At 44.5% G+C, this 23,863-nt stretch overlaps 2 protein-coding genes across 7 annotated transcripts; one reads left to right on the forward strand and one right to left on the reverse strand.

Annotated features, from left to right (window-relative positions):
• Positions 1-4,223: 4,223 nt before the first annotated feature.
• ddx42 (DEAD (Asp-Glu-Ala-Asp) box helicase 42) lies at positions 4,224-14,380 on the reverse strand. Of its 2 annotated transcripts, XM_013135894.4 has the most exons (18): positions 14,277-14,380; positions 13,069-13,305; positions 12,147-12,294; positions 11,979-12,034; positions 11,494-11,530; positions 9,935-10,087; positions 9,709-9,813; positions 9,458-9,577; positions 8,372-8,548; positions 8,004-8,132; positions 7,818-7,917; positions 7,679-7,726; positions 7,494-7,591; positions 7,055-7,331; positions 6,619-6,845; positions 6,425-6,535; positions 6,215-6,319; positions 4,224-6,128 (listed from the first exon to the last, which is right to left on the reverse strand). In XM_013135894.4, the coding sequence occupies exons 2-18, from the start codon at positions 13,287-13,289 to the stop codon at positions 5,433-5,435; spliced, it is 2,808 nt and encodes a 935-aa protein (XP_012991348.2). In that variant the 5' UTR covers positions 13,290-13,305; positions 14,277-14,380; the 3' UTR covers positions 4,224-5,432. The 2 variants fall into 2 exon arrangements, with proteins under 2 accessions (XP_012991348.2, XP_012991349.2); XM_013135895.3 differs by lacking the exons at positions 11,494-11,530; positions 12,147-12,294; positions 13,069-13,305; positions 14,277-14,380.
• Positions 14,381-14,504: 124 nt separating this feature from the next.
• strada (STE20 related adaptor alpha) lies at positions 14,505-23,110 on the forward strand. 5 transcript variants are annotated; one of them, XM_034295329.1, is made up of 12 exons: positions 14,506-14,663; positions 14,982-15,048; positions 15,158-15,215; positions 19,873-19,981; positions 20,066-20,187; positions 20,424-20,532; positions 20,660-20,783; positions 20,861-21,032; positions 21,121-21,225; positions 21,324-21,577; positions 21,672-21,714; positions 22,009-23,110. In XM_034295329.1, exons 4-12 carry the CDS (start codon positions 19,930-19,932, stop codon positions 22,162-22,164), a joined length of 1,137 nt encoding a protein of 378 aa, XP_034151220.1. In that variant the 5' UTR covers positions 14,506-14,663; positions 14,982-15,048; positions 15,158-15,215; positions 19,873-19,929; the 3' UTR covers positions 22,165-23,110. The 5 variants fall into 5 exon arrangements, with proteins under 5 accessions (XP_010872483.1, XP_034151220.1, XP_010872480.1 ...); XM_010874178.4 differs by having other exon boundaries at positions 14,992-15,048; positions 15,158-15,239; XM_010874177.4 differs by having other exon boundaries at positions 14,992-15,048.
• Positions 23,111-23,863: the final 753 nt, after the last annotated feature.

Consider the following 23,863-nt stretch of genomic DNA (forward strand, 5'->3'; position numbering starts at 1 on the left):
GCACACTATTGGTTCCAGTCCCACCCCCTCTCTCTCCTCACTCAACTGAAATGGTATTGGTTCCCATTTTCATCTATTTTATGCAAACGTTTACAAATAAAGGAATGGATAATACGAAAAATGGGTTAAAACAAGTTAAAAATCCCTCACAGACACTTGACTGAACATAAAAGACCTTTCGAATATCTTATCGTCACAGTCTGACTGTACTCTGTAAAAACAAGAAGTGCTGCAAATGAGACAGCCTTCAATGTGAACTGTGGTGACAGTTTCTGTGTTTGCCAGGCTGAGTATATTAGTTTTATACTGTGGCCTAATACAGAATGATTCCCACAGAACAGGCTGGAGAAAATCCTGAAAGACTCAAATAATATGTAACAGCTCAAAGAATGGTACCCACTGCTCAATTTACTATGTAACCCACATTCACAGCAGAAGTCTGCTGTGCCCAGTGCAACAGTTGTCGTTGAGATGGAAAACAGTTTTTGAAAATGATATACATGTACAAAGAATGAGAATGTTTAGCATAAGAATGACATTACTAACCGAAGGATTGTGCTTAATATATGATTAAGCAATTACTTGTGTGTGGTTATAAACCCAATAAATGCAATGGTGAAGCTTGAAATGGCAGTGTTCTGTTACTGATGTCTTCATAAAGTGTTTGGAACCATGAAATTAATATGTAATATTGTATGGAGTCAGGGGTGATCCGGAGTCCAGTTATTGCAAACAATAACATTTGTCAGACTAAATGGAGAGGTGTGTTTTCCTTTAATAATGGTGTATTTCCATGCATGATTTACCCAAAGAGTTTCTATTTCCTTGCAGAACTCATGCTACTGGGCCATGGCCCCCGGGGAACTCCTGTCACCTGTGGCCAAAACAAGGCATAAAGTCAGCTTTCATATACAGTACATAACAATGTCCAACTTTGAACTTTAACAACTTCTTACAAAGCAATGGTACTGAACGATACAGGGGTTGTTGATTCTCTTCACCACACATCATAGAGTCAGACTAGGGATCTAAGTCAAAATGCACCACCACAAAAATATTGAGTAATGTTGTGAAAGCTATTCGGTACAGAGAGAAGGGGGCTTGTTGACAAGAAAAAACACCATCTAGTGGTGGCTACTGGCATTGCATTATGGTTGAAGGTAGTGGTTTCCAATCCTTGTTTTGTAAGTTATTAAGTTATTTAAATATGTGAAATCTCAAGTTCTTCCAGTAAATGACAATGTATTATCACAAATTAAAATAAATACATATATTGTAATACCTTTTAATATGGAATCAGCTGGAGTTAGAAGAGCCACAGACCTTTCTGTAGTATCCCAAATCATTGAAAATAGACACTTAGCAGGCACAGCTACACCAGCAGTGAATGTTAAGTACCTTTTTCAAGGACACAACACATTTTCATTCTGGGAATTTGAACCCACAACCTGCACTGAAGGCCACCAGGATCCACAAGCGTCCCACAGGCCTTCCAGTGAGGAACGCTCTAACCACTATGCTATTTCTGCCCTAAGGCTATATATACAGCTCTGGAAAAAATTAAGAGACCACTCCTAATTTTTCTTAAATCAGCATCTCTACATGTATGGTAGCCATTCCATTCCAGTGTCTGTTGATTTCCAACACAGGCACACCTAATTTTAATTAATGAGGTACTGATTAGGTGATTACCTGAACCAAATCTAATTTAACGAGGAAAAGTATTTAAAAAAAAACACTGCTGTGGTCATTACTATCCTCTTGCAATAGGCAAAAACATTTCAAGTAGTACCTCAAAGGTAATTTGAATAAAAAATAAATAAAAAAATATTCAGCATGACAAAAGAGTTGAAAATAAAATATTTTTGTGAGGAAAAGAAGGGTTCAATTCTGGCTTTATTGGCAGAGGGACACAGTGAGCGTCAGGTTGCTTCCACCCTGACAATTTCAAAGACGGTGGTTCATAAGAACAAGGTCAAGCAACAGACATTGGGGACAACAAAGCTACAAACTGGCAGAGGGCGAAAACAACTGTCCACTGACCAAGATGACCGTCAACTCATTTGAATCTTACTCAATAACTGCAGGATGACATCAAGTGACCTACAAAAAGAATGGCAAACAGCAGCTGGGGTGAAGTGCATGGCCAGGACGGTTTGAAACAGGCTTTGTTGGGCAAAGCTAGAAAAAAGCCCTTCCTCCATGAGAAGCAAAGAAGAACAAGACTGAAGTTTGCAAAAGACCATAAGGATTGGACCGTAGAGGAATGGAGTAAGGTTATCGTCTATGGTTAGTCAAATGTTTAGCTTTGCCCAACACCTGGTTTGACAGAGATCTGGAGAGGCCTACAAGCCACAGTGTCTCACACCCATTGTGAAATTTGGTGGAGGATCGGTGATGATCTGGGGATGCTTCAGCAAGGCTTGGTGAAGGACCTATGAATCAAGCCAAGTACAAGGTTATCCTGGAAGAACTGCTTCCTTCTGCTCTGACAATGTTCCCCAACTCTGAGAATTGTTTTTTCCAGCAGGACAATGCTCCATGCCACACAGCCAGGTCAATCAAGGTGGATGGAGGACCACCAGATCAAGACCCTGTAATGCCCAGCCCAATCTCCAGAACTGATACCCATTGAAAATCTCTGGAATTTGATCAAGAGTCATGTGACTCGTTAGTGTTACAAGGTCTCAGGTGTGAATGGGGAGCAGGTGTGTTAAATTTGGTGTTATTGCTCTCACACTTCCTCATACTGGTCACTGAAAGTTCAACATGGAACCTCATGGCAAAGAACTCTCTGAGAATCTGAAAAAAAGTATTGTTGCTCTACATAAAGATGGCCTAGGCTAGAAGAAGATTGCCAAGAACCTGAAACTGAGCTGCATCACGGTGGCCAAGACCATACAACGGTTTAACAGGACAGGTTCCCCTCAGAACAGGCCTCGCCATGGTCTACCAAAGAAGTTGAGTGCACGTGCTCAGCATCATATCCAGAGGTTGTTTTGGGGAAATAGATGTATGAGTGTTACTAGCATTGCTTCAAAGGTTTAAGGGGAGGGGGGTCAGCCTGTCAGTGCGCAGAGCAAATTGGTCTGCATGGCTGTCGTCCCAGAAGGAAGTCCCTTTTAAAGATGATGCACAAGAAAGCCCGCAAACAGTTTAGATAAGCAGACTAAGACTGAAGACAATCAGACTAAGGACATGGATTACTGGAACCATGTCCTGTGGTCTGATGAGACCAAGATAAACTTTTTTTTGTTCAGATGGTGTCAAGCGTGTGGCGGCAACCAGGTGAGGAGTACAAAGACAAGTGTGTCTTGCCTACAGTCAAGCATGGTGGTGGGAGTGTCATGGTCTGGGGCTGCATGAGGGCTGCCGGCACTGGGGAGCTACAGTTCATTGAGGGAACCATGAATGCCAACATGTACTGTGACATACTGAAGCAGAGCATGATCCCCTCCCTTCGGAGACTGGGCCGCAGGGCAGTAATCCAACATGATAACGACTCCAAACACACTTCCAAGACGACCACTGCCTTGATAAAAACCTGAGGGTAAAGGTCATGTCTCCAGACCTAAACCCTATTGAGCATCTGTGGGGCATCCTCAAAAGGAAGGTGGAGGAGCGCAAGGTCTCCCAACATCTACCAGCTCCATGATGTCATCATGGAGGAATGGAAGAGGACTCCAGTGGCAACCTGTGAAGCTCTGGTGAACTCCAAGAGGGTTAAGGCAGTGCTGGAAAAAAATGGTGGACACACAAAATATTACCACTTTGAGCCCAATTTGGAAATGTTCACTTAGAGGTGTATTAACTTTTGTTGCCAGCGGTTTTGACATTAATGGCTGTGTGTTCAGTTATTTTATTTTTACTTGTTGCAAAGATTCATTTCTTCAGGGTTGTCAAATGAAAAGATATAATCAAATATTTACAAAAATGTGAGGGGTGTACTCACTTTCGTAAAACCAGAGAAACTGAATTTTGCAGTGGTCTCCATATCTTCCAGAGCTAGTTATATATTTACACACGACAATCTGAAAAGTTACCTAGTGAATGACATGAACGAAACAGGAAAACCACATCAAACACCAGGCATGTCACTCCCTTCAGGGAGGCTGCCTTTTCACATAGTCAATGGGACAAACCTGTGTGAGAGGAAATACAGTACCATACATAGATGCATTCAGAGTTAAGTAACGGTGACTTACAAACCACACAGACAGGACTAAAAATCACAAGTTTATTACAAGAAAACTAGACCACAGAGTAGATACAGGTACATTTGAAAGTCTCAACCCAATGGAAGTTACACCCAGAAGCAAATGTGCCAAGGATTGAATGGAAAACCTAACATATCCACAGATGTCCTAAAGCCATGTTGTATCATGTGAGTAATAGAAAGATAACTGAACACCACTGGTATTGTCATGCCTATGACTAGTCATTTTCAAGACAAAAGCATTTACAAGTCTTGATTATTGTAATCTGCTTCTAAAGGGTCTATATGGATTCAGTTTTTTCTTGCAAATCCCAACTTGTTAAAGGGCAAACTAAACAGAGGTTCATTATAGATCTGCTCAGAACTCTAGTACCAGTTGTAGCCAAGTACAGAATGCAAGAATACAGCTATAGCACTGCTAATGACAAATTACACAAAACATAAAAGGACATTTTAGACAAAGTCAAAACTTACTTAGAACTCTTTTTAATTTTTTTTATTCAAAACATGACCACCCGTTGATGAGAACTCACAGCCTTTGACTCCACTTTCAGAAGAAGACAAAACACACAGGTGCCACTGAGAAGGCACTTCAATAAAGGTGAATACAGGATGCAAAGTTCCAATTTCTCACAACACAAAGACTCACAGCAAGTAGTACACAAGACCTGTCAGCCAAAAAGCGGTCAGCAACATGAGTAAATAATACATGAAGCAAATGTCCTTTAAGGATTGGAGGGCCAAGACATGGACCAGATTTGGCAGGGGAGCAGTTTGTCCAGTAACAAAGGAACTAAAAACACAACAACCAACACAGGTTCACCGCAGGTGTTTCTGTGGCATCAGGACTTCTCCACTTTCCCATTCGACCTGATAAGACTGAGACGCTCACTTTGGGTGAGGGTACATTTACTGGTATATTTACAGGAGATTTTTTGGAGCTGTCTGCATGCACGAGATGAACCCCCACCAAAATCTCAATAAAGCTTCAGACAGGAGGACAATCACGAGCCTGTCAATCCCCCACCAACGCGGGACAAACTTAGTTTTTTCATATTTAAACCATTCACTAGGGTTGGCTCACAGATGAACCCTAATGCTGCACATGTGTCAGCCTCTGCTGAACCAACCAGCTGTCCCTCCAGGCTAGGCATGCTCATCTAACAGTAAGTTGCTTACTTCTCAGCGTTTTGTTATTTTTGTCGTATAGTGTCCCTTAGTTGTCCCACCTGCTCTTTTTGCGTTTTGGTGGATCTGGGACTGCAAAGCTGTCTTCCATCCTTTCCCCCCTCCCCTCAGCCCTGTCTCCACCCTCCCGGTCCCCCCTCCCCTCAGCCCTGTCTCCACCCTCCCGGTCCCCCCTCCCCTCAGCCCTGTCTCCACCCTCCCGGTCCCCCCTCCAATCTTCCCGCTCCCTGTCCCTTCTGCTTCCGTCTCCGTTACGACTATCGACGTGGCGACCGCTGCCACCATGGCGATCCTTGTCCCCGTAACGGTCACGGTCCATGTGGCGGTCCCGCTCCCCGCCGCTGTGCCGCTCGCTCCGTTCACTCCTGTCACGATGGTGGCCCTCTGCATGGCGCCCTCGGTCGTCGCCGTGTCTGTCACGGGGCGCGTCCCTGGGGGAAGGAGGGGCGGGGGCCGAGTAACCCTGGGCAACACTGGCCTGGCCGTCCGAGACGCAGCTCAAGGAGCCAGCCCGGGTGAAGCCTGCCATCTTGGTGCCCACGCTGAGGGCTGCCGGAGGAGCCATGGACACAGAGGGGCCGCGGGGCCGGTCTGGGCCCTCAGGAGCTCCTGTAGGGATGGAGCTCAGACTACCTGCGCTGGTCCAGCCTGAAGAGCTACTGGACTTGGTGTTGAGTTTAGGAACCGTGCCGGACGCTGCCACAAAGTGGTTCTTGTACTGGGACTATGAGAAGGGGCACAACCATTGAAACAGAATCAGTCAGCGCTAATAGGTAGAGAATGTGCAGAAAAATAAACTAGTTTTCCCACCTGGAAGGCTGACTTCATGGCTGACATGCGGTCTCCCATAGCTCCAGTAGTAGGCTTGCTGTAGCCCTCATAGTGAGCCATGACAGAACCACTACTACCACGGTCCTGGGGGGAGAAACATCACCCAGTCAACCCACCGAGCACCAGATGTCCAAACCAAAAACAAAACACCAAACCCAATCTGTTAAAATGCAAGCCTGTCCAACTCACAGAACTTTCAGCCCCCAAGCCGGGCCTCTCTCTGTAACCCAGACCCCCTCCTCCGATGTTCAGCCTCTTCCCTTGGCCACCCTTGAAGCGGGACTTCCTGAACCAGGGATTCTGGGAGGAGCACATCAACGGAGGTTAAGACAAAAATAACAGGGTTCCTCAATGCTAAGTTGGGTACATGTTGAAAGGTTTACCTGCATTGCCAAGTCCATCAGTTCCTTAGAGACACTCTGATTGGCTCCCTCCAGGTTACGCACAAGGTCCCCAGCAAATGAGGTGTCTTTATTGGTGAGCAGGGTGTAGGCAACACCCTTCTCCCCAGCACGACCTGTGCGGCCAATTCGGTGTGTGTGCGTGTCTATGTCTCGAGCCACGTCGTAGTTCACCACAGTGCGAATCGAAGGGATATCCAGACCGCGGGCTAGGAGGGAAACGACAGAGAACGTTCTGGAATGACAACGCTTCACTGAACACACGGTCAGGTACACTTTATTGTACACACTGCACTCTGTCCACTCCCTTGCTAATCTACACAAGAGGTGTGATCCCACCTGGGGTCAGAGGAACGGTGCCAATATCACGGCCTCACACAGCCCCCAAGCCCTCGTCTGCCGTCCGGCATCCCCTCACCTGCCACGTCAGTCGCCACCAGCACAGGCAGGCTCTTCTTCTTGAAGTCGGCGATGACCTTGTTCCTCTCGCTCTGGTCCATGTCTCCGTGTAGCAGGCCCAGACTGTGGCCCTCCTCGATCAGGTTGGTAGCCAGCTCCTCACAGTTGGCCTTCTTGGTGACGAAGATGAGCACCGAGCCGGAGGAGGTGAACTCTACCAGGCGCCGGGTCAGCCAGCCCCACTTCTCCACTCCACTGGGCATGATCTCCACAACCTGGGTCACGTCCTCATTGGCCTGGGAAGAGTGGGGGCAAGGTTCAAAGAGCAATACGTAGGGGGTTGGTCTTTTTTTTATTAGCGAAAACGACTAAACTCCAGAGCCTGGCTGACAACGGACAAGGCAGAACTTTAAATAGTTGTGTAATGAGCTGGTGTGAGAAGGTTCAAAGGAGGTTACCTCTCCGATGTCCCCCTGCACCACACGGATGGGGTCCACTAGAATGTCTCTAGCCAGCCTCTCAATCTTTTTACGGAAGGTGGCGCTGAACAGAAGAGCTGTGAGGACAGGAGAGAGTTAGGTTTAGTCAAATTCACAAGTTAGGTTTGTTTGATCTAATAACGTGCATAACCACAAACACTCACTCTGTCGATCAGGCCGGACATGGCTGGCAATGGATCTCACTTGATACTCTGAAAGAAAGCCAGCAGAATAATATGAATATTGGCATTAAACAGGTGCTTTCAGTAAACAACTGAAAACAGGAAGGAAAGGAGATATTACCGAAGCCCATATCAAACATCCGATCTGCCTCGTCAAACACCAGATATGTCACTCTCTGCAGAGAGGTGGCCTTCTTCTTCACATGGTCAATCAGACGACCCTGCGACAGGAAACAAACGGTACAGTTAACCTCTGATTTCTCTTCCCGTCAGACTGAACACACTGGTGGCCAGCCGGCGCTCTTACCGGGGTGCACACAACGATCTCCGCCCCCTCCTGTAGGGCCTTGGCCTGCTCCCACATGCTGCCCCCCCCGTACACGGCCACCGAGCGCAGCGAGTACGCTTTCCCGAATCGCTTACACTCCGCGTGGATCTGACGGGCACAAGGAAACGGTCAGAGCACTCTCGTTGTGTCATGGAAATGTACACTGAACAAAATTATGAAAACGCAACACTTGTTTTTGCCCCCATTTATCGTGAGCTGAACTCAAAGATCTAAGACGTTCTCTATGTACACAAAAGGCCTGTTTCTCTAGCCTTCATTTGCGTTTATACATTTTGTTCGGTGCAAATCCAAATGTTTCCCCAGGCCCATTTTATCTGGCTGCACACCTGCTGACAGAGCTCCCTGGTCGGACACACGATAACTGCGATGGGCCCCTCTCCTGGCTCCAGCTCCTTCTGGTCCATGATGTGAACCAGCATGGGCCAAATGAAGGCTGCCGTCTTGCCACTCCCGGTCTTTGCAATGCCTATCATGTCACGTCCACTTAGGGCAATAGGCACACCCTACAGGACACACGGGGATGAAAAGATTGCAGAGGGCCTTGGTCTGTAAGCCAAAAATAAGACATTCAATGATTTTGACTTAAACTCTTTAGATTAGCACAAAGCCTTCCAAATCTGTTTGGCCAAGGCACCAGTGATCAGAGAGCCATATACTTTTGTGGGACTGATTGCCAAAACATTCAGGAGATTGGGATGCATGACATTGTGCCATTCTCGATACCCCATCCTGATGAAGAGTTACCAATATCTTCATCACCGAAAATGAAAATCATTGAGTTACTTCCTATGATGTCACCCATGAATGGACTAGACGCAGAATAAACATGAAATGTTATAACTATCAGAGACAATCAGGGATATGCACGTATTAGTATTGATTATTTGGACTGTTGGAGTTGTGTAAAGTTGTGACACTCTGTACATGGCTGGCCTTCAGTGGTATGGATGGAACATCAGAGGTATAGACGGTCTACAGACCTCAGTTGTTTGGGGGACAGAACTCGAGATAGAGATGAGGACACTAGCCTTTTGGTCAGGGAGGCTCTGGTCTGTACTAGTAGATGTCTTTAGTTTTAACGCTGCACTAAAAATACAAAATGTAATGACAGGGTAAAATGAACAGACATCGTATATATTCAGACAGTGACTCTGTCGGTCTGTGTTTGTATGTGTGACGCTACAGACCTGATGGGCTCATTCCTACCTACTCTTTGACTTTTAACTCAGTGTTGCGTGTTAACTGACCCACTTCCATAATGTGCAACTCGACAGGGTATTCCATAAAGTCACAATCTGACCTGATCTATCCTGGAGAGGCATGTATGGAAGGTCAAACCAAACAGGAATCCAGGCAGTAGGAAACTTAAATCATTTGGAACAACCAGCCCGGGACAGAATCGGCTTAGGTACCTGGCACTGGATAGGAGTTGGCTGGGTGTACTCCGACTTGCGGATTATGTGCATCAGCTGCTCGTCAAACCCAAAGTGGGCGAAGCTGGTGGAGGGTTTAGGAGGCGCCGCCCCAGACACCTGCCAACGTCCGTTACACAGAACAAAGACAACAGGCAGTTTAAGAGACGATAGGATCACACAGCCCAGTTGATTGTCTTAAGGGCTACTTCAGTAGATATGGTTCAGCACGTCTCCCTACAGACACTCACACGCAGGTTGAGTTTGTGTCTCAGCTCCAACACTTCGGTGCCCGTCAGGCTGTGAAGCTCCTCATGCTCGGTATAGAAGTTCCGCTCGAAAGGTGGGTAGTCAATCTATCGTGGGGGAGGACAGAAAAGCGGGGGCTCAGGTGTGAAGACACGACCGACTGAGAAGATTACCCGGACGAATCAGGGACTGCTGGGTGGCAACACTGGTGCAACGGGGCGCCGTTACCTCAGAGTGGTCCATAGGGGCAAGAGGCATGATGATCTTCTTAGTGGTGGGGGCTATGGGGTTCCCATCACTGTCGTAGTCTATGTTCTCATCCTCATCCTCTGCTGTGAGGCCAGCCGTGGGATTCTCTGCCATGTAGCGGAAGTAGGCTTCCTGTATAGAGCAAAGTCACATGAGTCAACCACCGATCGGTTTAAACACAGTGCTAACCTGGACAGAACGTTCGAATACAGGCAACGTTCCACTGATCTTCTCTATCTGTCACCATTTTATTGTTAACACTCAGTTTTTAAGGGGGATTTGGGATGGAATCCTTGGTCAGATTTTCTAAAATCCCCTTCCATCACAAACTAATCAGAAGCCCTTCATAACAGTAGATGTCAAAAACAGAGATTACTGTTGAACCCTAATTACACTATAGGTATTTTTGAACTATTTCGAAACATGCTCATATTAGAAATGGGCTAATTTCTTTCCATTCTCAGACAAGTATGCATGTAGAAATCCCACAAGGATGGCGAAAAGGACACAACCTGCAATTAGGTTTGTTAGCATGGTGCGAGAGAGGCAGAGAGCAAAAGAAGAGACCAACAGAGAGAGCAAGTAGGAAAGAAAGAGAGATGAGGTAGGTTGTGAAACGTGAACATGAATGGGTGGGGAGTGAAGTGTCTGTCTGGTCAATGATGTATTACATTTGGGGATGGGGGGGGCTCTGCTCAGATGTAGTAGGACATAGATTTGTGGTAAGGGGCTCTCTGGTCAAACTTAGTAAATTAAGATATAGATAGGTGGGGGGGGGGACTCGCCGATCAGATGTAAATTAGGATATAGATAGGAGGGGGGGGGGACTCGCTGATCAGATGTAAATTAGGATATAGATAGGAGGGGGGGGGACTCGCTGATCAGATGTAAATTAGGATATAGATAGGAGGGGGGGGGGACTCGCTGATCAGATGTAAATTAGGATATAGATAGGAGGGGGGGGGGGACTCGCTGATCAGATGTAAATTAGGATATAGATAGGAGGGGGGGGGGACTCGCTGATCAGATGTAAATTAGGATATAGATAGGTGGTGGGAGGGACTCGCTGATCAGATGTAAATTAGGATATAGATAGGAGGGGGGGGGGACTCGCTGATCAGATGTAAATTAGGATATAGATAGGAGGGGGGGGGGACTCGCTGATCAGATGTAAATTAGGATATAGATAGGTGGTGGGAGGGACTCGCTGATCAGATGTAAATTAGGATATAGATAGGTGGTGGGGGGGGACTTGCTGATCAGATGTAAATTAAGATATAGATAGGTGGGGGGGGGACTCGCTGATCAGATGTAAATTAGGATATAGATAGGTGGTGGGGGGGGGGACTTGCTGATCAGATGTAAATTAGGATAAAGATAGGTGGTGGGAGGGACTCGCTGATCAGATGTAGTAAATAAGGTTATAGATAGGTGGGGGGGGGGGACTCGCTGATCAGATGTAAATTAGGATATAGATAGGTGGGGGGGGGGGACTCGCTGATCAGATGTAAATTAGGAATGGTGGTTGGGTCACTCACTTGTTCATCTTCCTCTTCAATGTCATCACGAATACCCCTGTAAAAACAAGCGGAGAAAAAAAAACTTCCCTGCGACTCGTTCGTTCACCCATGATACCCACAACCTGCCTAACTTTACGCTGAACCCCTCCCAACAAAGACGCTGTGCCAGGCAGGCTTGACTGGTTACCAACAGAGGGGGCCATTTTGGAGAAACTCAAGGCAGTCGAATGGCACGTCAGATTATTTAAAAAGAGACAAGCCATTGCCCCTCACTGGCTAATGATTGCAACATGCTACAGTATGGAGACAAGGAGAACTTTACTATAGCTTGGTGGAGGGTGATAATTGACACGTGACCAATTCACTGGGGAAACCTGAACACATCAACACAGGTGTAGGGAGATTGGGAACTACACCTGCCTGCCTGGTAGACTTCACTAAGGCTTCTGGAAATGTATTTTATTGACACTAGTCATAAAAGGTAGAAATAACAGGGATCTTACTTTTCACACTTCTTCTCCTTTTCCTCCAGTTTCTTCATGTCTTTGGCTGCTTGGTCCTAGAGGAGACGGTGTGATTACAATCACACTCCTATGTTATACACACTCTAAATTGAGAAAAGGGGTCAGGTTTTATGCAGTCCGGGTCTGAGAGGGGAATGTTTCACTCACCTCCACCTGAGCCATAAAAGCATCCAGAGGATCGTCCTCACTGTCCGAGCCCCCTCCAGACTGGAATTGCTGGCGGGTGGGGGAGTTCTCTGCTGGGATATAGGGCAAGTCGTTGCTGTTCGACTCCTCTTCGTCATCTTCAAAATACCTGGAAACGGGATGGGAATCTCATTACAAATGCTGGAATCCAACACTGGAGATATTTACAAATCCAAAAAGGTGGCGCACGCTACCTTGGTAAGTGGAGTCTCAAGTTATTGATATCTGCCGTTTTACACAGCTAAATAATCTAGCATCTAGTGTGTACTTCGATATGTCTCAGGAAATGTAATGTAGCCCTAAGCCAACACCAGGCGAACTCCAGGCTTTGATGGTTAGATACATGGATATATGGTACTGACATTACAATATTCTGTTTCTTGTACGAGCTCTAACGTAAGCCTATAAGCCTATTCTCTCTAGTACTATCACAATTCAGAATGTCACTGTAAAGTACCTTTGAACAATGTTTATATATATATCTTTATCTGCAGATTTTGGCCTTATGAAGTAATCCTTATTTAGTCAAGACAAAATTCCCACAAGGGAGTGTCAGGCTATTAACTCAACTTTCATGAGAGGTGGACGGTATATATGGTTCTTCTGTTTCTATTTCCAGTTTGTATTTTCCTACCAATGGCTGAGTGATACCTCATGAACTGACAAACTATTGTGAGGAAATATACTTTGTTGGTCATATTTGGCTATTGTTCCCATATTGCACACAATGTCAGTAGTTTAAAAATAATTCAAGCTAAGCTAACAATATTCTCAGCCAAAAAAATTTACTTGTTTCGAACTTTCATGGAGTACCTTTGCTAATATATAAATATAACCAGATGAAATTGTATCTAACCATAAAAACACAAAATGAAATACTCACGCATTCTCTTCATCAAAATTTGCTCTTTTTGTTCCTATCTTGTAGAATGCAGGGAGCTGCTGGTTCTTGCCATAACCTCCAGCTGTTCCAGCACCAAAGGATGTGTGTGATTTCGGAGGCAAACGAGGTTCTTCTTTCTTTCCTCCTCCTCCACCACCAAGGGAGAATCCCCCAAAACCGAAACCTCGCTTACCACTCGGCCCGCCCTTGCTCCAGTTCATAGTTGTCCTGTAGTATCTATGGCAGCATGTGAAAAATAAAGAACAGCAAATTGTCTATTCAACTGCGGCTTGTGTGGAGTGGCAGGTAGCCAATGGGTAAACAAAACAATAGCTGGTTCTGTCACTAAGCAGTTAAACATGATTGCTCCCAGGTCATTGCTGTAAAGAAGAAATACGGTAATGTATTCCAGTCTAGAACTTGATAGGGACAAAACTGTGTATAGCAATACATTGGCTGAACGGATGTGCCAACTGTAAATAGAAAGATAGTTGTAAGACAGCATTTCACAATTTAAACTGTTATTAGGGTGATTTACAGTAGTAGCTAGGTTCAACTGTCTTACTCATTGATATGAGAAAATATTTCTTTCTTTACAGCTCAGGGATTTGATCTAGTAACCCTTCCATTACTGGTCAGAATCTAATATTCATATGAGTAAACGTATGTCTCTATATAATTACAATTTCTCTAATATATATATATATATTAATCTAAATAAATCTAAATGTGCTCTTTGTTAATCTAAATAAACGATATATCAGCCAAAATCCTGCGATATTTGTCCGGCGGTATCGGCGACCAATATTCGGTTTATCGTCCCATGCCAGACAGGCAGTAAACCAATTCCATTTTTCGCAGGCCTTAACTAAAGGTGCCATTTGCTAATCGTCCTCTCAGATGTAATGCAAGATGGGGGATGGATAAAGATTACATGTGGGTTCTGGGCAATTGACATATAAAGACTGCATTAATCTGGATCTGAATAACTGATAATAGTTAGAACTCACTGGCTAACTAACGTTAGCTTAGCTAGTAATTTAGCACGCTAAGATTCTAGTCCGGCCTTAGCACGATTAGGTGGGTGTGTGAAACGAACGATTGAATGTGCAAATATAGCTCTACGGGGACATTTGCAAAGGCAATTTAAACTAGAGGACGTTGTACATTAAATACCTAATTAATGGAAGCAGGTACTTTTTATTTACCTGATATTTCACCACGAAGAAAGACCTGTTTACCACTGCAAATTCTCACAGCGCGACTGGAAAGTGTCTGCGTCACAAATACCAGTGTAAACGTAGATTACGTGCGACGGATTGCCTATGACAACAACTAGCCAATCAACGATGAAATTTGAGTCCGCCCTTTTTGAAAAATCATCCAATAATAAAACACATTTAATATAGTGTAACCAAAGTCGGCCAATGGAGAAGCTCTATATTTTGCGAACGTCAAATTCTAGCTTGATATCTGGCTGGCTGGCTAGCTAGCTAGCTAATGTATGTTGTTATCGAGTTTGGTTGAAAATGGTAACTAATGAATAAGCCTCACTATTAGATACCATCTAATCTTAAAGGCAAGTTGACATAAAGGTATGTTATTATTTGCTGTATTCTATATCTATAAATAATCGGAGCTTTTATGCAATGAAGAAGGTAGCTCAACAACACAACAGTTATCTTGCCACGCTAATGTGGTCCTAGTGTTGTTCTTTACGGATATACAGCGATACTACTACCTAGCTAGGCAATGTTAAGCTAGCTATCCTGTCAATACATGTTTTTGTGGCTATCTTGATATACTAACTGTGCTATATTTCCATACAAATTTTACAGTATGTGATGACTAGTTCTGTCGCATATAGTTAAACGAATAAGGTATGTTCATCCTTTTACTGTCTTTTTTTGGAGGCATTTCTAGATGGATTTTCTGATGTTCTAGCTGCAACCATCAACAGGATCCATGTCTTTTCTTTTGGTAAGTGAACTCTTTTAGCTGGCATTTGTAGTTGCAGTTCAGTCTATTAAATGTGAACAATCCTTACCACCTCTTGTGTATCCCCTATGTCTCTCTCTCTCTATTCTAGCGTTGGATCTCAGAGAAATTGAACGTGGAGAGCTTGAGGGATTTGGAGTTATTTGGAGGTGAGGTCAAAGGTGATAATAAAAGTGAGCAACTGTTCCTTACACGATCTATCATCACCTGTAAGGTTGCCCCACCTCACAGAACTTGCTAGCAATATCCTGTAAGTGCAGCTTTGCTTTCAAAAGAACTTCTTATTGCATGGCACTCTTCTTAAAGCACCCTCTTACAAACAATTACCCATAAACTGTCAGGAATCCAGCAGGGTTTGATGCTTTGGCAGTGTTTTGATGAATACCTCTCCTTGCCACAGGCTAGATTCAGGACACGTAAGAGCTACTGCTTCCACATATGCTCTAACGCAGTGTTTCTCAACCTTGCTTCTGGATGCCCCCCTGCCCTGCATGTTTTAGATCTCTCCCTGCCCTAACATACCTGATGTAGCTCATGAAGTACTTGATAATGAGCTGATCGTTTGAATCAGGTGTGACAGAGCAGGGAGAGACCTAGAACATGCAGGGCAGGGGGGCCCCCAGGAGCAGGGTTGAGAAACACTGCGTCTAACAGTTTGTGAGAGGGCAGAAACAAATGTTACGGTAGGTATATATTTGTCGTATTTGACTGTAACTTACAAGTTTAATGAGTGTCCTTGTTTTGTGGACTTGCTTAATGCAGTAGATGTGTAGTTTGTTTATACTGTATGTCAGATTGATATACTCGTGTTCTTTTTAATATACTGTAAATGAAGTTGCTATACCTAGGTCAAATATTTACTAAATCATATTTTCTGTCCAACTATCAAGCTTTGCATCTTCATATTCCATTAAGCTTGGCTCACCATAATATTCATAAGTATATTCCATGTTCATTCATGTGCTTACTTTCAGAATAGTTTGTGTTTGGCTGCTTCCAGTTCATTTGGCAATGCATAATCACAGAGTCCTTCTAGACCAGTGTTTCCAAACTCCAGTCTTTGGGTACTGCTAACAGTACACCCTTCGTAGTTGAATCAGCGTGGTACGCTATCAACCAAGCTAGAGCTACTCCGTTTTTAAAATCTGGTGTTCAGCCAGCTTCAGCTTTGCATTTCATCACTGGCTGGATGTGTACTACAGTTTAAATGTAATATTTAGAGCAAGTCACACTAGTAAGTTTATAGATTTGTGTACTTTTACTGGCCCCCTATTGGAATCAAACCCACAACCCTGGCATTATGAAATGCATGCTCTACCGACTAAGTTAGACAGGACCTAATGGTAGGACCAATTGATGGTGGGCATAACAGAAAAACTCTAGAGGATTTCAAATAGGATCTAAGGTATAACATGTAAATATTAGAATTGGAGGTTGTTTTCAGATCATTCAAATAAATATGTTTTTTTTTTTAGATTAGATTCAGCTTTGTCATTGCACAGTACAAGTACAGTACAAAAAAAATTATAAACTTGTTTTGGAAGCTTGATGTGATATCAATGTCAACCTGTGATCAATTTCCTAGTGATGACATCATGGATGTCTAATAAGGTAGTATGCAAAATACACCTTTTTTGTCACCTTTGAGCAACTTAATCTCTTGAATGTTTTGACCTGCATTTAGGTCCGAAAAACTTTTACAGAAGGCAAATATGTATGGAAGATTTGTTAAAAAAGTACTTAACACTGGAGTTGGGAAACTGTAGCTGCTTCACTGAATCCTGATTTACCAGATTAATCAGAGGTATCAATGATGCCATTTACACCTTGTATTAACAATTTTAAATGAATGTTGTGTTCAAATAACAAGACCCACATTCAAATGCTGAACTTCCTGATTTTCCCTTGTTTTAGATGTGATTGATGAAGAAATGTTAGCGACAGTGATACAATTCTAACTCTCCTTGGTTTCGAATGTGGTTTGATGTGGGTGTCTCCTGTGTGGTTGTCTTTAAACTGTCCGATGCCCCGGGTGGGTGGACATTATTTCTTAGGAACCATTACATTTTTGGAAATTGCAAAACACATTGTGCACATGCATTGATGTGTTTTAGGATAGGCTTGTTGCAGCTAGTCTTTAAGTTTCATACATGTTTCTCTCATACGGCTCTGCTTCATTCACCTATAATGTAGTCCTGCTCTGCCTCATGTCTGAACATCAGAAATAAAAGTTAATCTGCTATTTGCACACACATTTTTTTGGAACCTTTGTTTTAACAGCTGATGGGGTTTTTATTTTGACCATTAATGTCTGAGGTTCAGAAATATGAAGCAGAGGTGGGTTTCATTATCAGGTTACCTAATCAGGATGTTAATTTTTTCCAGAGCTGTATATTTTTTTAAGAGACCACTGCACCTTTTTCTTTCCTTTCCAAAAAAGTTGAAAAGGAAAGTTTGTAGTGAGGAACAGAAGCATTCAATTTGCAGTGATCTCTTAATTTTAACCGTTCGGTTCCTCACTCAAAACCTTCCTTTTTGACTTTTTTGGAAAGGAAAGAAGGTGAAGTGGTCTCTTAATTTTTTCTGGAGATGTAGAGTAAATATATAAAACCAGGATGGCTCACCATTGGTGGAAGGCACCCAGAATACTGATGAACCCACATTAATAATCACAGAATGCCATAATGCTGTACACAGTAAATGTCTAAATGGGAACGAATGTGTTATTTGAACACAATGTGCCCAGTCTTTAATGCCAGGTGTAAATATGGGGTCTGTGTTGGGAATGCCAATCTATAACAAAGGTGGAAATAATAATTAGTAAGACTAACTTCAAATATTTCGACAAATTCTGAAAAAATATCAGTCCTGAACAGATCCGATCCAAACTGGTCTGCAGGTTACAACCAGTCCTTCGGGTGACTGCTAGTGCTGGGAGCCAGTGGACAACATTGGCCCAAATCCTGCGACAGACATCGCCGTTTGTACTTTACACTTATACAATGGTTCCTGAGCTGCTCTAAACACCTATCCTTCTCCTGCGTGCGTGCGTGTGCATGTGTGTGCATGTGTGTGCGTGTGTGCGTGTGTGCGTGTGTGTGCGTGTGTGTGTGTGTGTGTGTGTGTGTGTGTGTGTGTGTGTGTGTGTGTGTGTGTGTGTGTGTGTGTGTGTGTGGGTGTGTGTGTGGGTGGGTGTGTGGGTGTGTGTGTGGGTGGGTGTGTGGGTGTGTGTGTGTGTGTGTGGGTGGGTGGGTGGGTGGGTGGGTGTGTGTGTGTGTGTGTGTGTGTGTGTGCGCGCGTGGTGTGTGTTTATGTCATTGATGTGGTTTCTCTACCCCAGAGCAAGCTCAGGGAAGCGTTCAAAGGAAAGTAAGTGTGGTACTCCAGTCATGGCTTTTGATGGTTTCATCAGCGTGTGTGTGAGATTCTGGTGAATGTGAATGAATTCCCAAACCCTGTGGCTGTGTGCTTTAGTGCATGAGTATCTGACTCACTGGGCTGTGCTCTATGTTTTTAAACCATCCCACTTCACCCACCTGGGTTTCCTATTGGGGAGTTGGGAGATAGGTGGAGTTGGGGCCAACAGAAGGGACCCGTTGTGTTTTTGAGACCAGGTTGGCGGACAGGGTTGGAAGAGAGTGACATCCAGCCAAGTGGGCAATGACAAGTCATCCGTAATTACCAGGCTTAATTTGGCTGCACCTGTGCTTTATGGCTGACCTGGAAAATAACTGTTTAGTCTTAATGGGTCTCACCGCTTTAATGAACATAGGTCCACGGAAAAGACCTTACAGGGTGTTGTCAAAGTTTGGGCTTCTGCGGTCCCACATTTATTTGGACCGTGCTTGTTTGATGTGTGTGAAGTGTGAACACTGCCTGTTATCCCTGTTCACTTTGGTTTCCCCTTACTAGAAAGCAGAGGAAAACTGGTGTGTGGGTGGTTTGATGGGGAGTTAAGGTTATCAGCTACTCGGGTTATTGCTTCTATATATCCAATGTGATTTCATTTGTGGAAATCTCTGTGGACATCAACGCTAAGAAAGTGTGGTTGGATGGACTGGACTGTGTTCCTTGATTTGTTGAGTTATTGGCAGTGCATGGCAAATCCATCTGAGTGGGATGTATCACAATGGCCATCTATCTCCCTGTGTATCACCATGGAAACTCTTCCAAATGCATTTCATGTGACTCATCAGAACCAGCATGCTGTTGCTGCTGCCATCTGTCAACTACCATAGCAAAGCAGATCTAACTACTCACACAAACACTACGTTAACTATAATCGCTGGAGTGGCTGGAAATTGGTTATGTAGTTGCTACACCTTTTATATTGATCAAGTGATATGATACAGCCTGTGTTTTGTTCTCCAGACACGCATTTTGACAGTGATGGTATTATTCAGCAGAGGCACTTTTATTTCTGGGCGTCGATTAACACTGCGATTGGGTGCCTGTTCGTTGTTCTGAGCCAAGACACACTGGCACTTACCGGTTAAGGAGGCTGCCTTCACTGCATGTGTCTAAACACTAGTGTATTTCTTTATCACTATGCTTCATACTTTCTGTAGTTTGCTTTATAATTTGCCATCAACAGAATTGCAGTTCCCCACTCAAGTTCCACAAGTACTGCTGGTACCCACTCCTGTGTAGCGTGCTTGTATGTGAGCTAGCACCGAGAGTCCGGTCTGACCAAGTCTCTGAAAGCCACTCTCACACTGCCCTCAGTCACGGCCGACACCGTCAGGACCTGTAGCGGCATGTGTTCTCGGTTCCAACGTCAACTCCTTCCCTGTCTCTGCTTCTCAGGCCCATGAAAACAGCCACGAGAGCCTGACGTCACTCCCGCGCCCACCGAGGGACACGATGGGAAGCTTTGTCCCTGACAGCAGTGCCTACGAGCTCCTCGCCGTCATCGGTGAGTCGGTGTCAGGCGGGGTTTTCTGTGTGTGGGGGAAGTGGTGCACTCATCTGTCTCCAGTCTAATTGTGTGTTGCTCTAGGTCGAGGCCTGGAGGACCTAATGACTGTGAACTTGGCCAGATACCGGCCCACAGGGGAACATGTGGCCATCCGTCGAATCGATCTGGAGTCCTGCACAAATGACATGGTCAACTACCTGCAGGTCAGCATCCTGTCTCCCAGCATCCTGTCTCCCAGCATCCTGTCTGCCAGTGTCTCCCTGTCTCCCTGCATCTGACTGACAATACCGATCATATCGTCCTTCTCTTCCACTCCTTGTCTGAATACCTTCATTACATAACCTCTTATATAATCCCATCCTGCTGTGTTTCTATTAGTTAGGACTCTTTTAAACCTAACCCGGTATATATGCTTTCTGTCTCGCTTGCTCTATCCTAGGCTGAGCTCCATGTGTCCAAGCTGTTCCACCACTCCAGCATTCTGCCCTACAGGAGTATCTTCATAGCTGACAATGAGCTGTGGGTCATCTCTCCCTTTATGGCCTATGGTGAGGAGCCGTTCCCCTTCACCCAACCCGGTCACAGCCTTTCAACAGCCCAGCGTAGGCTGCTGGACTAGGATCACTGACCCCATGTTAACCTCTGCACTGTGTTCGGTCTGACCATATGTCCTAGGATCAGCCAGAGATCTGATCAGCACCCACTTCACTGATGGCATGAGTGAGCTAGCCATCGCCTACATCCTACTGGGCATGCTCAAAGCCCTGGATTACATCCACCACATGGGCTATGTACACCGGTAAGACACACCAGCACATACCAGGAGAAGCCTTCAGGTAGGAATGTGACATGGACACTAATTGTGTGTGTGTTTAGGAGTGTGAAGGCCAGCCACGTGTTGATCTCGGCGGATGGTCAGGTGTGTATGTCTGGTCTGCGGAGCATCATTAGTCTGATCCGTCACGGCCAGCGGGCCAGAGTTGTCCATGACTTTCCGCAGTACAGTGTCAAGGTTCTGCCCTGGCTCAGCCCCGAGGTGCTCCAGCAGGTAACTCCAACCCCTGATCTTAGGTTGTTGTGAAACCTGGATTCATTGGCTCCGTCACACCTCGGTAACCCCTTGTTGCATGTGTCAGAATCTGCAGGGATACGACTTCCGCTCAGACATCTACAGTCTTGGCATCACGGCCTGTGAGCTAGCCAATGGGCATGTGCCCTTCAAAGACATGCCAGCCACACAGGTGGGTTGTGGCCTGAATGCACCCACGCTTGCTTAAAGATCCTCAATTTGTTTTCTGCTTCTCACTTGACTAGTTTCGCTGTGTCTATCTCGGTCTAGATGTTGCTGGAGAAGCTGAATGGGACTGTCCCCTGTCTCCTGGACACCACCACCATCCCCCCCGAGGAGCTGACCATGAAGCCCTCCCGCTCTGGGGCGGATTCTGGGATCTGCGAGGGCCCCGGCACCGGGGGGGCCCGCCACTCTAACGGAGAGCCATCGTCGTCCTCGGGAAGCCACCCTTACAGCCGTACCTTCTCCCCCCATTTCCATGCCTTTGTGGAGCTGTGTCTGCAGAGGGACCCAGAGAAGAGGTGAGCTATGCTACGCTATGCTTCTGATCCTCACACTGGATTCCTGTGTTGTGAGCTGTTGGTTCATTTCACTGTGTTTATTTCTTCCCCTCAGACCTTCTGCCAGTGCTCTGATTGGCCATTCATTCTTCAAACAGGTGAGTAGAATGGAGGTCGACCAACTAAGAATAACTGTATTTTGGTATTTTGAATACATTGTATTTTGAATAAGATAAGCATGTGAATGTTTTTTACTACTGTTTTGCCAGGTAAATATGCTAACAACACATTCTAAGATACTCTTTACAGCAAAGACCAGGGAGCAATTTATGTTAACTGTCTTGCCCATGACAACTTTTTTTTCTTTTTTTTAACCTTGTCGGCTTGGGCATTCAAAATGTGTGTGTATATATACAATTCAATGGTTTTTTTCTTCACCCATTCTTTTCAAGATCAAGCGTCGCCCATCAGAGGCCCTGCCTGAGCTGCTCCGGCCTGTGTCACCCATCACCGGCTTTGAGAGTACCCAGCATGAGGACTCTCCTTCTGGGCTTGCCAGCCTTGAGTCTGGGATCAGCCACCTGGATGTGGATGACTGGGACTTCTGACCACGGACAAACAAAAGACTGTCAACAACTGTAGTAAACAAGCGGTTTTAACAGGCGTTCTGAGATGACTGGCCTGGATTTCCGTTTTCTTTTTAAATGGCCTGTGTAAATAATTCAAACAAAAGTTTCCCCTCCCTCTCAGGCTGAGTTTAAAAGCCAGCAGCCATCTTGCCTCTCTTTGCTATTGCTCTAGTCTAAAAGATGCATGAGCAGTCAAACTCTCTGACTACCTCTTTCATCCGCCTCTTCAGATTCCGCTAAACGCTCTGGACAGATTGGAGTATGTCTGTCAGTTTTTCCACCTGCCAGTCGAGGTGTTCCATTAAAGTTTGAGCTGGGAGGCTCTTCACCTCTTGATTTAGCCCAGCCTAGAGCCATATATTCACATTACCAACACCAGGTGCCGGCTGACTGCTCCAACCGCATTAACAACAGTTGATCCGATCAGTCTAGCCGGCAAAGCAGATGGACTATTCCAGGGGTTTGTCACAGGTTTGCCATGTGCTGGACTTAGTGTTCGCATCTCCTCACAGCTTAGACAAAAGCCTCTCTGCTTGTGTCCTGAGAGGCATTTGGTTATCATGTGGTTTACCAGAAACTCTCAAACACACAATTTAAGATGGCAAAGCTAGTGGACACTAGACTGTGTAAACAGATCCCTTTACAGTGGATAGGTACATCTTTTTCTGTTTTGTCTCTTGTACTTTGGATATGAAATGACTATGAAAAAAGCAGACCGCTTTAATTTGAAGACTATATTGTGAGAAAATGTTAGATTCTCTTTCAAGGACAAAAAGTTAGTTGGACAAATTCACAATGTGCATTAGTTAGAAGTTTAATATTTGTTTCCATAGACTAGGCATGCAAGGATTACTTCAAGTATGTGACTAAAGACTTGATGGATGTATTTTCCGTTTGTTTTGGTATTATAAAATGTTATATCCAATAGAAATGTGAAGGGGGTTAATTTTATTATACATTAGAACTTCATTCTAATAATGTGGATGTTACAATAAGTGCTACCAACATTCTCCCTCACTATTTTTCATGATTCTGTAATCATAGTAACATCCATATTTCTGTAGAACAGTTCTAACATTTTATTAGATCATTGTCAAAATGACCCAATACATAATTTGCTATACATTGAGTGGGCACCAAACAACCAAAACAAAGTAGTATGAGTCACAAGTCAGATGGTCATTGACTGCTAGGAAAATGGGACCAAATATACCTCTATTGGCTACATTAAATACACATTGAATTTGTCCAAAAAATTGAATGGGGGTAGTATGTACTATATAAAAATACCACCGGTTGACAGTTTACAATTTAAACTGTCATGGTGTCACCAATTCCAAAGTGCTGGAGCACAGAACTACAAGTAATTTTCTTAATACATTTGACTGTACTTGGTTCAACTTTGTTATTGGCCACTTATGTCCTGCAACAAAAATTTTACAATGGTGCTTGTTTCAGAGTTTGTCTGGGTTGCATGAAGAGGGAAAGTGTTAGTGTCAACTATTTTGCTTAAATAAAGTAAATACATTTCACCCCAGGCCTCTTAGTCATTGTACAGTAAGAAAAATCAAACTCTTACAAAATCTAGTTTTATTCCAAAAGACTTGACATAGACACAATAAAACAAGAGACTTAAAACCATGACACTAATGGGGTTGGGGAGGAGATTGATAGACTG

The sequence above is a fragment of the Esox lucius genome, chromosome 11, assembly GCF_011004845.1.
Source record: "Esox lucius isolate fEsoLuc1 chromosome 11, fEsoLuc1.pri, whole genome shotgun sequence".
Taxonomy (NCBI): domain Eukaryota; kingdom Metazoa; phylum Chordata; class Actinopteri; order Esociformes; family Esocidae; genus Esox; species Esox lucius.